The 13744-nt window shown below is 35.3% G+C and overlaps 1 protein-coding gene across 4 annotated transcripts in view; it reads left to right on the forward strand.

Annotated features, from left to right (window-relative positions):
• Positions 1 to 13744, forward strand: part of NADK2 (NAD kinase 2, mitochondrial) — a 49509-nt gene that overhangs the window by 8193 nt on the left and 27572 nt on the right. For all 4 annotated transcript variants that reach the window (XM_021708859.1, XM_021708858.1, XM_008050580.1 and 1 more), the window contains exons 2-5: positions 5234 to 5322; positions 6057 to 6145; positions 7071 to 7152; positions 13323 to 13406. In XM_021708859.1, the coding sequence (XP_021564534.1) occupies positions 7082 to 7152; positions 13323 to 13406 (155 nt within the window). In that variant the 5' untranslated portion in view covers positions 5234 to 5322; positions 6057 to 6145; positions 7071 to 7081. The remainder of the gene's footprint in view (positions 1 to 5233; positions 5323 to 6056; positions 6146 to 7070; positions 7153 to 13322; positions 13407 to 13744) is intronic.

Below are 13744 nucleotides of genomic sequence, written 5' to 3' on the forward strand. Positions count from 1 at the left end.
ACTGAAAACTTTTTTTGACTGTGATCCACAGTCAGAGATATCATACATTGTGACACAGTACTTATATTTGAAATACAAGACAACAGGAAACAATTTAACCTTGCCACATGTAGTATATTTTATTTTCTATTTAACAGTAATGCTGGCTGTGATCATTAAATTGTGACCAACTTATACTGCACTGCAAGGGCAGTTTGAAAATCATTGCTCAAGAGTAAGTATATTGAGGCTAAATAGATAGCTGGACCTTATACAGGTGTTAAGCGTCATGTTAGGGAATTAGTTTTAACTCTTAGTGGTTTTCAAACTCTAGGTAGAATTCCACCTTGCTCAGCCTCTGTCTTTTCCCATAGGAATAGGGTGATGAGGGTCAATTTTTCTAAGACTTCACATTTTGGGAAATAGTATGAAAACAGGCTTCTGGGGGGTAGTGGTTAGGTTAGTTGGGGGATGGGAATTAGACAGTGACTTTTAAAGAAGGAACATCTGGAGCCAAGCTTTTGTATTGGTCCAGATAAGGATTGATGTGGTGGCAGCATGAATGTAAAGGACACAGACTGGAGAACCACTTTACGAATGTAATTATTGGTCTTTACCATTGACCTGCTGTGGAAATTGGGAGGGAAGACTTAAAGGTAACACCTGAGTTTATTCTGTTGCCTAAGTAAATGTTGCTATTATTAAATAATATAATGTTAATACAAATGGGACTCAGAAAAGCAGATTTGAAAAGGGAGTATATAGTCAGGTTTAGATGGTTTTGGGGAGGTATTTGAACTACCTGTGGATGGATATGAAGGATTTGAAAATTTGAGCTATAGATAAGAGAGAGGCTTGGACTAACAGTATAGATTTCAAGGCTACTGGTGTGTACTTGATAGGTAAAGTCCTTGGAGTGGGGAGATAACTCAGGAAAATGAAGTGAGAGCAGATAAGGAAGCCAAAGATGGAACTTTGAGAATACTAACATGTAAGGGAGAAGGTAACAGATTTAACAAGAGGAATGCAGAAATAGAATGATGGGAAAAAGGAAGGCGAGAGCCTGAGAGCATCAGTGGAACAGAAATGCTCCAAGATAAACACCAAATATATCTGAAGACATCTTTAGGGTTTGGTGCACAGGCCTGATCATACTGGCGATGAAGAATTGACTTTCTAGCTTTTAATTAGGCACCATTGACCCTTTTAAGGCAATTTTGAGTCATAGTGTTACATTTAGTTAGGTGATATGCTTATAAAGGTGCTTAAATTATGCCTAGTGAGTTTATATACCAAATCTGTCATTGTCTCAAAAGTCTGTGCATTTCTTATGGGTTAAAATTTAAAAATACATAGCTCCTTCCTTTATTGGGCTTTCATGGAAATTACATAGAGCACAAAATAGCAGTATTCAAGTGACTAGTAAAACAAGTCTTTGTAATTGCAATAAATTCAATTTGGGTCAAGTAAAAAATATCTGTGATAATTTATTAGTGTTATATAGACCACTTAGAAAATAGTATGACTGTTACATCTGATCTTAAAGTGTGCTGCTAAATCTCTCCATTTGGAATTTTGCTTTTTTTCCCTGTGTTTTAGCATCAGAGCTATGTGAGAAGTTATCTTGACTTTTGGAGATTTTGTAGGAGAAACTGTTGCTTATACTGAAATGCGTCTGTCTATAGACCTTTTAGAGTCACCTGCTTTTTCCAAGTGTCCTGGTGACTATTTATTAATATAGAGAAGAACTAACAAGTTTTTGGGAAAAATAAGATATTAAAGACTTGCTACTAATACCTAATGTTGTGTAACATTGCAGAGAATATGGATGTGTTCTAAATCTCAGTAATTTCTCTAAACTTTTAACTATGAGACATTTTACAAGAATTCATGAGTTCTTATTTTTGTCTGGTTTAAGGTTTGATTGTAGATATTTGAAGTCTTGTTATATTCAGGGATGTAGCTAGAAATTCTTAACAGCTTTTGCATATTACTTTTTAAACAAATATAAGAGCTGACTGAGTAGTGATTTAAGACTTTGTAATTGATGCTGTTTACAAAGTGATTTTCTTAAATGCCTTGTTTGTCTGCCTAGTTTAGCCAGTTCATGTTAGTGAAGATCAGTAACCCAACCAGCACGATAATTTAAATAAAATAATTAATATAAGAATTTATATTAAGAAGTGAATGTTGAGCATGACTTATTAGAAAATTTAGTTCACAAGAAGCAATTTGAGTGGGAATAAGAATTTATGAAATGACATTTCTGCTTCAGTGTTAAGTATTCTGATGCTAAATGAACTTTGTATTTTGATTTGGAATTTTAGGAATTTTTGTGTTGCTAGCAATCTTAGAAAACTTGAAGTTTTTTGTTAATTTTCCAAAACTTTTTCCTCCACAAAGTTAAACCCCTTTACCATTTCGAACCAAAGTTCCCAAACACTCAACTGAGTATCTTAATTTTCTGGAGCTTGCTGAGAACCAAGAAGTAAACACAGTTTTCTGAACCACCAGTCTAGAATTTACAGGATTTATGTCCTTTTTTCCTGGGTACATGTTCCATATTGTCAAAATCAAATATTGGAATGTAAGTTTAAAAAATATGGACAGAGAACTGAGGTATGAGGGCCAGCTAACCTTACGTTTTGTTTATAGCAGGCTAGAAGTGGTACATTTGATGTAACTATTGTAATGGACTCATTGTACATCTGAATTAGTTCTCATTGTCCTTGGTAGTTTCTAGTGTCCCATTTAATACGTTTGACTGATTTAAATTAATATTTAAATGAACACAGTAGAGGCACTCAAATATTTGGATGAATACATTTAATTTTTTAGAACGTAATTTCTAGGTTTGTGAAGTACTCATTCCTCAAATGGGATCATGAAAGATAATTATTATACCAAAGTAATATACTATGGTAACTAATATGCCTTGTCTAGGTTCTGACCAGGTAAAGATGGCCTGTTTTGCACACTATTGTCACTTAGCTGTGTTACCCTTTTTAGCATCTGTTTTTCTGTAGCATGCATGAGTGAGTTCACTTACAGATACTTAGCCAGTACTTAGGCCCTGAGGTACAGTGGTGAACAAGCTAAGTAAGACCACTGTTCTCATGGTACTTATATTCTAGTAAGGGGAGTCAAATAGATTTTAAAAAAGGATAATTTTAGATGTGGCAAATGCAATGAGGAATAATTAACAGGCTTTGGGATGGGGTTATTGGCAGTAGTGGCTGGAGCAGCTGTGGTGACAGCACCAGCAGTAGCTGTTTCAGTGAACAGGCAATCCAACACAACGATGGGAAGAGCCAGGATGGGACTGAGGGAGAGAGAGCGAGTCTTGGTCACTGCTTTCCTCTAAAACAAATTCTTGACATTGATTTGCTTTGTCTGAATAATAAGACTTGTGGCTAGGCATTGAGGTGTTGCACTGGCTATCTGATCTAGTGTATCTTTGCAAGTTATGTTTTTTCACAGTAGCCAAATGCTTCCTCAGCTCCTCTTTTGAGGAATGTACATTTCTCTTTATAGAGTGGGGGCAAGACTATTTTAAAACTCTTAACCCAGTATTCATAGACAAAAGAAGGGGAAGGTAGGTATCGAAATATTAGCACTGATGATCTTGTAGTCATCAAGTTATATTTAACCTTAATTTTCTTTAACTATGTATCTTCCATGTTGTTAGTATTATCTTTGTAACCTTTAAAAAGTAAAATACAGATAAAATATTATATTTTATAACATAAAATGTTATAAAATAGATATAAAACATCTAAAGGTTTGTTTTGCATTATAATACAGTAAGTACTTAAAACAAAAGCAATTATACATGGGACAGGTACAGATATCATAAAGAGAAAAGGTATAAGCTGGGTGTAGTGGCTCTGTAATTCTGGCTACTGTAATCCTGGCTACTTAGAAGGCTGAGCAAACAGGATTGCTTGAGCCCAGGAGTAGAAGACCACTGTGGGCAAGGGAGGGAAATCTTGTCTCAAAAAAAAAAAAAAAAAAAAGGTATAAAGAAACTTAGAGGAGGAAAGAAAATAAAGAGAACATGCTTTTGAATTCTTACATTCACGCCAGTAGACAAATTTTCTACTTGGTGATTAAATGGTTGTTCACTGAGATTATTTCTGAACTTCTCTCTCAACATTTTACTTTACAAATAAAATGTTGCTCATATCAACTAGGAAAAATAATTCTTGAAGTATACGAGGGAGGACCCCAAAAAAACTGGAATTATTTTTTGAAGGGTAGTTCCCTTTGTAATACAGGTTTCCCTGCTAGGTAAGTGTTCTAGGAACCCATCGGCATCATTGTACCAGCTAGCATTGAGAGAGGCTGCTTTGTCTTCAGTTAACTTTTTTGGAGACTCCTTCAACACATTTGTCCATTTCATGGTGGGTGATTTACGAGCACACCTGTCCCCTTGGTGCAGAGTGTTCAGCAGTTTTTGACCGAAACCAGCATGGCTCCCCTGTCTCATGTTCTCTGTTCACCCAATTTCTCCCTGAGTGACCTTTTTTTGTTTTGTTTTCCTGGGTGAAAAAAGTCCTTAAAGGGAAATGTTTTACATTGTGGAAAAGGTAAAACAAATGGCAGAACCACTAAAAGGCATCAAAATTTACAAGTTAAAAACTGTTTTGAGCAGTGGAAAAAGTGTCTCAATAGGTGTATTGCATCAAGGGGAGAGTATTTGAAGGTGACAAGTTTAAACATGTAAGAATAAATGCGTAATTTTTGATAAATAAACTTCATTTGGGGGATCCCTCCCTTGTATATGTCTGTATATCTAAAATGTCACCTTCTCAGGGAGCTAATGAGCCCTTTGTTTAGATTGCATGAAGTAAATTCCAAATAGAGTTCATAAAGCTGAACACAAGAGAGCAGCAAATCCAAGTGGAACAAAGGTCATGTACTGCCTCTAAAAGTATTCGTATATCTTTGGGTGTCTAGTAACCATATGCAGTATGTCAAAAAGTCATTAAAAAATAAAAAGCAAGCTGTAAAACAGGTACATCTTGAGATTCTGCTGATACATGATTCAGAAAACTTAATACTGTATTTGGCATTAAAGCTAAATTATAATTTTCTGAAATCAGACTTTGTAATTCAATTTGAACTTGGAGGTTTTATGAGTAGTCATTAAAATGTACCTTCAAAAATTTTTTTTATACAGGGTTTTCTAAAGACATAATATTATAACATCATATGTAATATATAGTAAAACATTTCTTTTATTTTGATATAGCTTGCACTGAAAGGCTCTAGCTACAGTGGACTTCTTGAACGACATCATATTCACACCAAAAATGTAGAGCATATTATAGATAGTTTACGGTAAGTCTATGGGATGGGGACTTGGGTGGGATTTTATATTCAAGGCTTCCAGTTTTGTACCAGCAGCTCATCCTTAGATTTTTAGTAAAGATTGTCATTTTAAAATTAGTTTTAGAAAATTATATCAAGGTTCATGGCCCTGATTTAATAGCAAGAACGTTTTTCTTGTACTCTGTATACTTCACAAATGTTTTCACTTATTTGATCTGCTAGAGAAGTAATCATAGCTGCAGGAAGTAATCATTATACAGTATACACCTGGCTTCAACTGTGTCATGTTTTATTTTTAAAACAGAATAGTGGATTACATAGGTGTTAATTGTAATACTCTTTTGCTGTCTAAAAATGATCACAGAAGCTTCTGTCTAAAAAGTATTATGCAAACTTCAGTTAATTTGGGACTAAATGCAGAAAGAGTAGAGATGATGAAATAAAATTCTAACCAATCAACAGTGCTATTTGTTAGTGGTTATAAAAATGTTTTTAAAAGCACATGAAGATTTAGGATAGTTATTAACTCTCAGTTTATCCCTGTGCCATCTGAACTTTCATAATGGATCAAGTGACTGTTGTAATTAAATGAAATGAGGCTAACTTTATAAAACTCTATACCAATTTGCTTATAAGACAAATTTGTTTATTTTACATCTCCATTGTAATCTGCCTCTCAAACATTCCTCTCTTATATATGCTACTAGTGAAGATTTTATGTAACCTTCACTTTTTACTTTTAGGAATGAGGGAATTGAGGTTCGTCTGGTAAAGAGGAGAGAATATGATGAAGAGACTGTTCGATGGGCAGATGCTGTCATTGCTGCAGGAGGTAATAGTTTTATAGGGTTAAAGATGTTGGAATGTGGAAATACTGTTTAATACACATTATTCTAGATATCCTGAAGCCTTCAGAGTCCTACCATTAGATAAATTTTTGTATTTTTACAATTAGATTTCAAATATATTTCTCTCTCTCTTTTGTTTTTTTTGAAAGTAGAATTTATTAAGAAGACAGAAAATCTCCCACAATGGGAAGGGACCTGAAAGAGGTTGCCCTAAAATAAATCTCTTTTATATAACCGTCCACTTTTAAAATTAATGATGTTGCTATGAGGTTCTGTGTGTATATTTAAGGTGTGCATTTAACTTCAACTATGATTAAATGGTTTAGTTATTATATTTTGGTTTAATTTTGTTTTACTTATGCCAGAGTTGTCCCTTTTTTGTCCCAATATACTTACACTTATTTTTTTCCTAAACTTTATTAATAAGTTAATGACCACTCCTTCTAAAGCTTTAAATTGACAGCAGCTGTTGGAGGAAAAAAATTGACGTTGGAAACTTTGTTGGTTATGTTTTTATTAAAATAGTTTATGGATTTGGACTGGTGTTATGGGAGAAGAAAAGAGGATTGGCTAATAGAAATTTTGGGATTACAGCAGTGATTACCAACTTGGGGGTACACTGGTATCTAATAGGAATGCTGCTAAACAGTTTTACAATGTACAGGACAGACCCCTACGAGCAAAGAGTGATTCTGTCTAAAATTTCAGTCTTACCACTGTTAAAATCCTGGATTATAGCAGGAGAGATGATATAAAAATATAGTAGGTAGAAAGGAAGTGGGGTAGGCCATAAGCCATTGGCAAGGTGGGATGTGATTGTTAAAACTAAACTAGTTGTCAAAGTGAGTCAAAAGCAGGATTTATAACAGAACCCTGGTTAAATTTTATCGTCTGTCTTATGTCTCTTAGGTGATGGCACAATGCTTCTGGCAGCAAGTAAAGTCTTGGACAGACTTAAACCGGTTATAGGAGTAAACACTGATCCAGAACGGTAAGGTGGAACATGTTCTTTTGGTTTGTATGTTTGTGTTTTCTTTCTTTTTTGGGGGCAGGTTATACATACAAACATTTCTGCTTTGCTTTGCATAGTATGTATTATGATTTTCTTAAAAATTGGAAGTTATTATTTATTCTACTGTCATCATATTACTGGACTCTGTTGCTATACGAATTTTACTGTAGTATATATTTAAGTGGAAGCATCATTGTTCCTGGCTACCATGAACACTAGAACTATGTTCCAAAAACATTTTAATGATGATACCTAGGCATGTAGAATTGAGCAGGAATGTCTTTTATGTTAATTGTTTTAATCTAGTTTTAAGTTCGGGCATGAGTAATATATATGCATCTAATTGGCATTAGTGGTAGAAAATTATGGGAGGGACCAGTCCTCACATTTTAGCTTCCTAAATGGTTTAGGAGTAGGATCTGTGGCAGAATAGACCTGAGCTCTTGAACCAGTATGTACTAGGGGACCTTTGGTAGTACTGAAGAGGGATGAGTTAATAATGATCCATCTTCTACCCTTCCTTGTGTTGCTCATTTACATTCCTGGTTATACCACCACTAGTTTTTTTGGGAGGGGAGATGACTTTATTGACTTAATGAATAGACCTCTCCAAACACTATTATCACTTTTCTTTTTTTGTTGTTTCCCCAGCCTTACTGATATTTATTGTCGTTCTGTTTAGCCAGTCACAGCCAGGACCATACCTGTACTTTATGATCATCTGGAATTCCCTCATCTCTACAATCTTAATTCTACTCTGACCACAGACTTTTACTTTAACAGTGGTTTTATTTTCTTATCCCACTATATCCGCCTTTTGACTCTCAGTACTTTGATCCCTTCCATTTTCTTTACACAGTTATGTCTCACTTCATTCACTTTCATAAGTATTTTTTATCATTATCTTTTTGCTCAATCCTGGATCAGTCTGACCATCATCCGTTCTATATCGGTACTGCTAAGGTCATCTGGGAAAAAAGAATTATACAACCTTGAGTTCGGTAGCACTTCCAGTTTGTAGTCTCTGTCATCTAGGACTGGACCCTTGGAGTTGCTAAAAATCTTTCCATGTAGCCCCAGTTATCTCTTCTTCAGTCCATGTGGTGGCTACTATATACTTTTGTATATTCCTTGCTTCCTTTATCCTTCTTCCTTTGATAAATTCTCCTCTTTTCTCACAGAGGAAATTAAAGTCACTGGATTAGAACTTCTTCAGCTTTTCTCTTGCTTTAAAAATAAAATCTCTGCACTCCTGTCTGGGCGACAGAGTGAGATTCCAACTCAAAAAAATAAATAAATAAAAAATAAATAAATAAAATCTTGTTCTGTCACGTGTTCCTTTTTTTCTCTTTTCCTTCACACGTGACTTCTCTTAGCCTAAAGACTTGTTTAGGCTTCCCATTTTTTGAGAAAATTTTATAAGTCCTTTACCCTATGTATCTCTCTTGGTTGTTACTTTTCCTTTTATTTATCCCCAAGCTTGGTACCTCCGTGTCCTTACTTCCCAGTTATTTTCTAAACCTTTGCGGTTTCTTCTTGATTTGTCTTCAACCAGATGTTTGACATTCCTTTTGCCTTACAGACCAGTGATAGTCTAGTTACTGAATCTACTGAACATTTTAGTCCTCGTCTGACTTGATTTCTCGGAAGTTTTAGGTGCTAACTGCTTCCTTATTTCACCTGCACTTTGTTGGCATTTATGACACCCCTTTCTTCCTATCTCTGTGATCTACTTCTTTGTCTTTATCCCTTTTGAAGGGTGTTGTTATTTGGTCACTGCTTAAATATTGGTGTTTTTACATATTGTGCCATATGCTTTTTTCTTCATTCTCTGTACTGTCCCCAGAGAGGCTGATGAATACCCATGGTTTTAACTCAGGTTCTGGGACTTCAAAATCTTTATATCCAACACTGATTTTCTTGCTTCTATTCTTACCCTTACAATGTCTTCTCCCCAGTGCAGCCAGTGTGATTGTTGTTTGAAAATTCAATAATATTATGTGACTTCTCTGGTCAGAGATTTTTTTAATAGTGACTCCTTATCTAACTAAAAATCTAATTATTTACTATGAATAGGATGACCAGCTCATTTTGGTTTGTCTGGAACTTTCCCAGCTTTAGCATTGTCCTGTGTCTGAGGAAAATGTCAGATCCAGGCAAGTCAGGATACAGAGAGTTGGTCACCTTACCTGTGACATACAAGACTGTACATTATCTGGTCCCTGATTATTCTCTGTCCTTGTGTTCTTTTCCCCCTCTTTCACTGTATACTGATCTCTACTTTGAATGTATTTAATGGTATTAAAGAAATAATGCCTATAAATAAACTTCTCTCCTTTCCTCTATCATTCATGAGTGGAATCATCACCTGTGCTGAAGCTGTGACTACCTCTCTCTCCCTCTATCATCAGATTGGTCCTAAGCTCTAGAGATTTTACCTTTGAGTTTATCTCTTTCTGTCCTCACTGACACTAAACTTAGCTCAGGCCTTTATAGTTTGTTGTTTAAAGTACTGCAGTAGTTTTCTGTTTCTCCCCTTCCAGCCCTTCCTTTACACTTTGCCTTAGCCTTCTTTCTAAAGTGCAAATCTGTTTATATCCATTCCTTAAGTAAAGCCTTTTAGGGCTTCCCCATGAACTTCAGGATACATTGCAAATTCCTTAGCATAATATTTGTGATCTTTCACCATCTGTTGCCTATTTGTTTTTCTAGTTTCACCTGTCCTCATACATCCACAGGCATGACACTATTTTCAGCTAAAAAAAGTATTCTTTTGAAACCCTTCTAGGATCAGCCTAGGATCCTTCCTAAAAGGCTATTCTTAACTGCAAAATGTGTGAGCATCCACTGGCACCATGACTGGAAGCTCACATGGAGATACTTTTGCTCTGGTGAGGAACTTTGTTGATATATACGGCAGTGCATGTTTATTAAGAGTCAGTGAAAAAGTTCTCCAGAAGGTCCCTCCCCCCCATGCTTTTTTTTTTCATGCCCCTGTATGTGTTTTTTTTCAAGAGTGCCCTTATACCACTTATTCACTTCTGTAGTTCTTGTTCATTCAAGACTCTGGTGCCTCTCCTGGGCTGTAATTCCCTGTACAGAGACCACTTATCTCTATATATTATATTCTGCTTAATTCTTTGTCTCTTCCATTAGACTATAAATTCCTTAAGTATAGGAACTTGTATTTTAGTTTCTCTATTACTACCATAGTTTTATACGTAGTTGGTAGGCAATAGACATTTGAAAATTGATTAATTAAGTGATCTTGGGAGCTGGGTAGGACCCCTATCTAGCTGAATAAATTTTCCTGAGTGTAAGTAAATGGGATCATTGATTCAGTCATTAATTTTTGATTGCCATCAATGTTGATGCATGTGGGCTTCAGAACTTCTTAATGGCCTGTTTTTTATATGATTAAGTTAAGGTTCTTTATTTAGCCTTAGTGATCATATTTTATACTGTGTATTGAACTGTATTTACCTTTGAAAAGCTGGCTTGATATTTATAAACTTGTGGGAACTTTGAAACTGGTAAGCAGAGGGTGTTAATACAGCCAACTATTCTCTGTTTGCTGCCTAGGATAACAGGTTTCTCTTCTTGCCCACAGGCAGATATATTAAATTGCCTCCTAGTTTCTTTCTGTAATTCAAGTTGTCTGACTTCTTTTTCTTAAGTACTGTGGTGTCTCACAATCTTTAAAACCCAGAGGTTAATGTTCAACTAAGTTTTTTTTCCTCCACTTTATTAGTTCTTAAATACTGAATACCTAATCATCCCAAAACTTAGAGGCTTAAGACAATAATAATTTATTATTTCTCATGGTTTCTGTATGTCAGGAATTCAGGAGCAGTTTGACTGAGTGGTTTTGACTTGGATCTCTCATGAGGTTATAATCAGGTGACAGCTGGGGCTGTAGGCATCTGAAGATTTGATGCTGGGTAATCTACTTTCAAGATAGCTCACTCACATGGACTCATGTAAATTAAATAGATAATTTCTGTCTCTCCTGTATTATTCAAGGGAGAAATCCCAAAAAACCCAGAATTAATTTATAAAAAATTGTGTATTTATTGTTACATGTTCAAACTGCAGTCACCTTCAAAGTATTCTCTGTTTGATACTATACCCATTGAGATGCTTTTCCACTGCTCAGAACATTTTTTGAACTCATCAATTTTGATGCCTTTTAGTACTTCTGCCGTTTTTTTGTTTCACCTCTTCCACATCAAGCAAAACTCCTTTAAGGACTTTTTTCATCCAGAGAAACAAAGAAAAAAAAGTTGCTAGGGTTGAGATCTGAGGAATAGGGAGGGTGGGGCATGGGAGTCATGCTGTTGTTGGTAAAAAACTGCTGAACACTCAGCGTGGAATGGGCGAATATGTTGTCATGATGGAAGAATCAGTCACCTGTTTGCCACAACTCAGGACATTTCTTCCGCAAATCTTGACACAACTTTCTCAAAACTTCTAGATAAAACCTTTGGTTGACTATTTGATCTGGGGGAACAAATACCAAGTGTACTACAAGGGGCTCGTCCTTCAAGAGATATTTCCAGTTTTTTGGGGGTCCCCCCTTATAAACCAGCTCTATGAGCCTGGTAAATAATTATAACATTTGAAAACGTAATATTCAAAATGGGATAGGGGACATGTGGTAGCCAGTCTCCAAGGTAGCCTCCTTCTATTTATACCCTTATGTACTCTCTGCCTCCCAACAGTTAATCAGAGCTGGCCTATGTGACCAATAGAATATGGTGTGATAATGTGTGGATTCTAAGTCTAGATACTGCCTTTTGGATTGCTTCTGTATTGGCCTTTTGGATCGGTCATTCTGGGGTAGATCGGCCAACATGAAGTGAGGACACTCAAAAGGGGTCCTGTGTAGAGGCTCACATGAAGAGGAATTGAAGCTTCCTACCAACAGCCAGCACAAGCTTGCCAGCCATGTGAGTGAGTTACCTTAGAAGTGGATCCTCTAGCCCAAGTCAAGCCTTCAGATGCCTGCAGACCTAGCTGATATCTGAATATGACCTCATGGGAAAGTCTTTTCTTTATAGTGTTTTAGACTTGAAGTTGACCTCAGCCATTATTATTCTATCAAATGATTGTTGATACCTTTTATATATTTAACACTGTGTGAAGAATTACAGTGAATATAAAACCTTAAATAACTTGGTCCTGCCCTTTTGTAATCTCAATGTTGACCCTCTCAGGTAAAGAAATTGACTCATCACAACTTTGTAAAAATGTTAATAAAATTACATTTATTATCAGTAATTTGTTTTGCTAGGTTTGCCCTCAACCTTTTCTTCAAGAGGGAAGTATCATATAGATGATGATGATTGAGTCGTATACTCTCATCTTCCTATATATACCTACAGGCAATCTTACTATCTTGTAATTTGTGATTATTAATTTTCTGTCTTTCACATTCAAGCTGTGAACTCCTTGAATGAGTTTCATTCTTTTTTTTTAATAAATGAAGGATTACATTGAATTAAGCTTTCTCTGTTTTCTTTTAGTGACTCAGGATATCTTAAATGACATTTAAAAAGGGATTATGGTTCAAAACATGTTCACATAAATAGCTTTATTCCTCAGAATAACCTTTTGAGAATGATGGTTTTATCACAGTTTTAGAGATGAGGAAGCTAATGGTGAAGTGACTTGCCAAAGTTACTAGTTAAATAACTCAAGGTAAGATAACAAGCACACTGTATCATTAGATAATTTTACAGGGTAATCAATGGCAAATTTAATATTATTTTAGTTTCATTATAATATAGAAACTTAAGTATTATTGTATAATATGGTATTAAAGCTAGATGTAGACTACTATTTCTGTTTGATCTTTTTTGTACTTGATATGTGTGTGATAATGTGTGGATTCTAAGTCTAGATACTGCCTTTTGAATTGCTTTTGTATTGGCCTTTTGGATCACTCATTCTGGGGTACATTAGCAAACATCATGAAGTGAGGACACTCACAAGCGGTCAATTTTGTGGGGGGAAAATAAAATATACAGTAGAAATTTTTAGAATTTCATATTTGGTTTTTATAGTGTAGTGATACCTTTTGATTAACTTTTTTTTTTTTTTAACTCTTTTTCCCTATACACTACCCAAAAATTCCTCTTAAAATAAAGGTCTGAGGGTCATTTATGTCTGCCTGTTCGATATACACATTCCTTTCCAGAAGCCTTACAGAAGTTTTCTTGTGGTGAGTTCAGGTAGGAATTTCTTACTTTTGTTCTTGTACAAATATTTTAATAAGTTTATGTCATTAGTAATGCTGTTAAAAACAGAATAAATCAGATATTTGGATTACTCTGTAGCTATAACAGTAGCCATAAAAAGTAATACATTAACTGAGTCAAAGATCTAATTTACCTTCTCCTAGTCCCTTTGGAACTATAGAGAAAAGCCCTGACAAATGTTGCTTATCCTGTAATGTAATTGCAAATCAAGGTTTTTCTCCTTCAGTGAGATATGAGCCATGTCTCTACTTTCTTAACCTTGTTGCATGTCCTTATCAGTTTGTTAGAAAGATAGTTACAACTGTTGGCTA

Source organism: Carlito syrichta, unplaced genomic scaffold (genome assembly GCF_000164805.1).
Source record: "Carlito syrichta isolate Samal-C Ts95f unplaced genomic scaffold, Tarsius_syrichta-2.0.1 Scaffold152793, whole genome shotgun sequence".
In the NCBI taxonomy this organism is placed as follows: domain Eukaryota; kingdom Metazoa; phylum Chordata; class Mammalia; order Primates; family Tarsiidae; genus Carlito; species Carlito syrichta.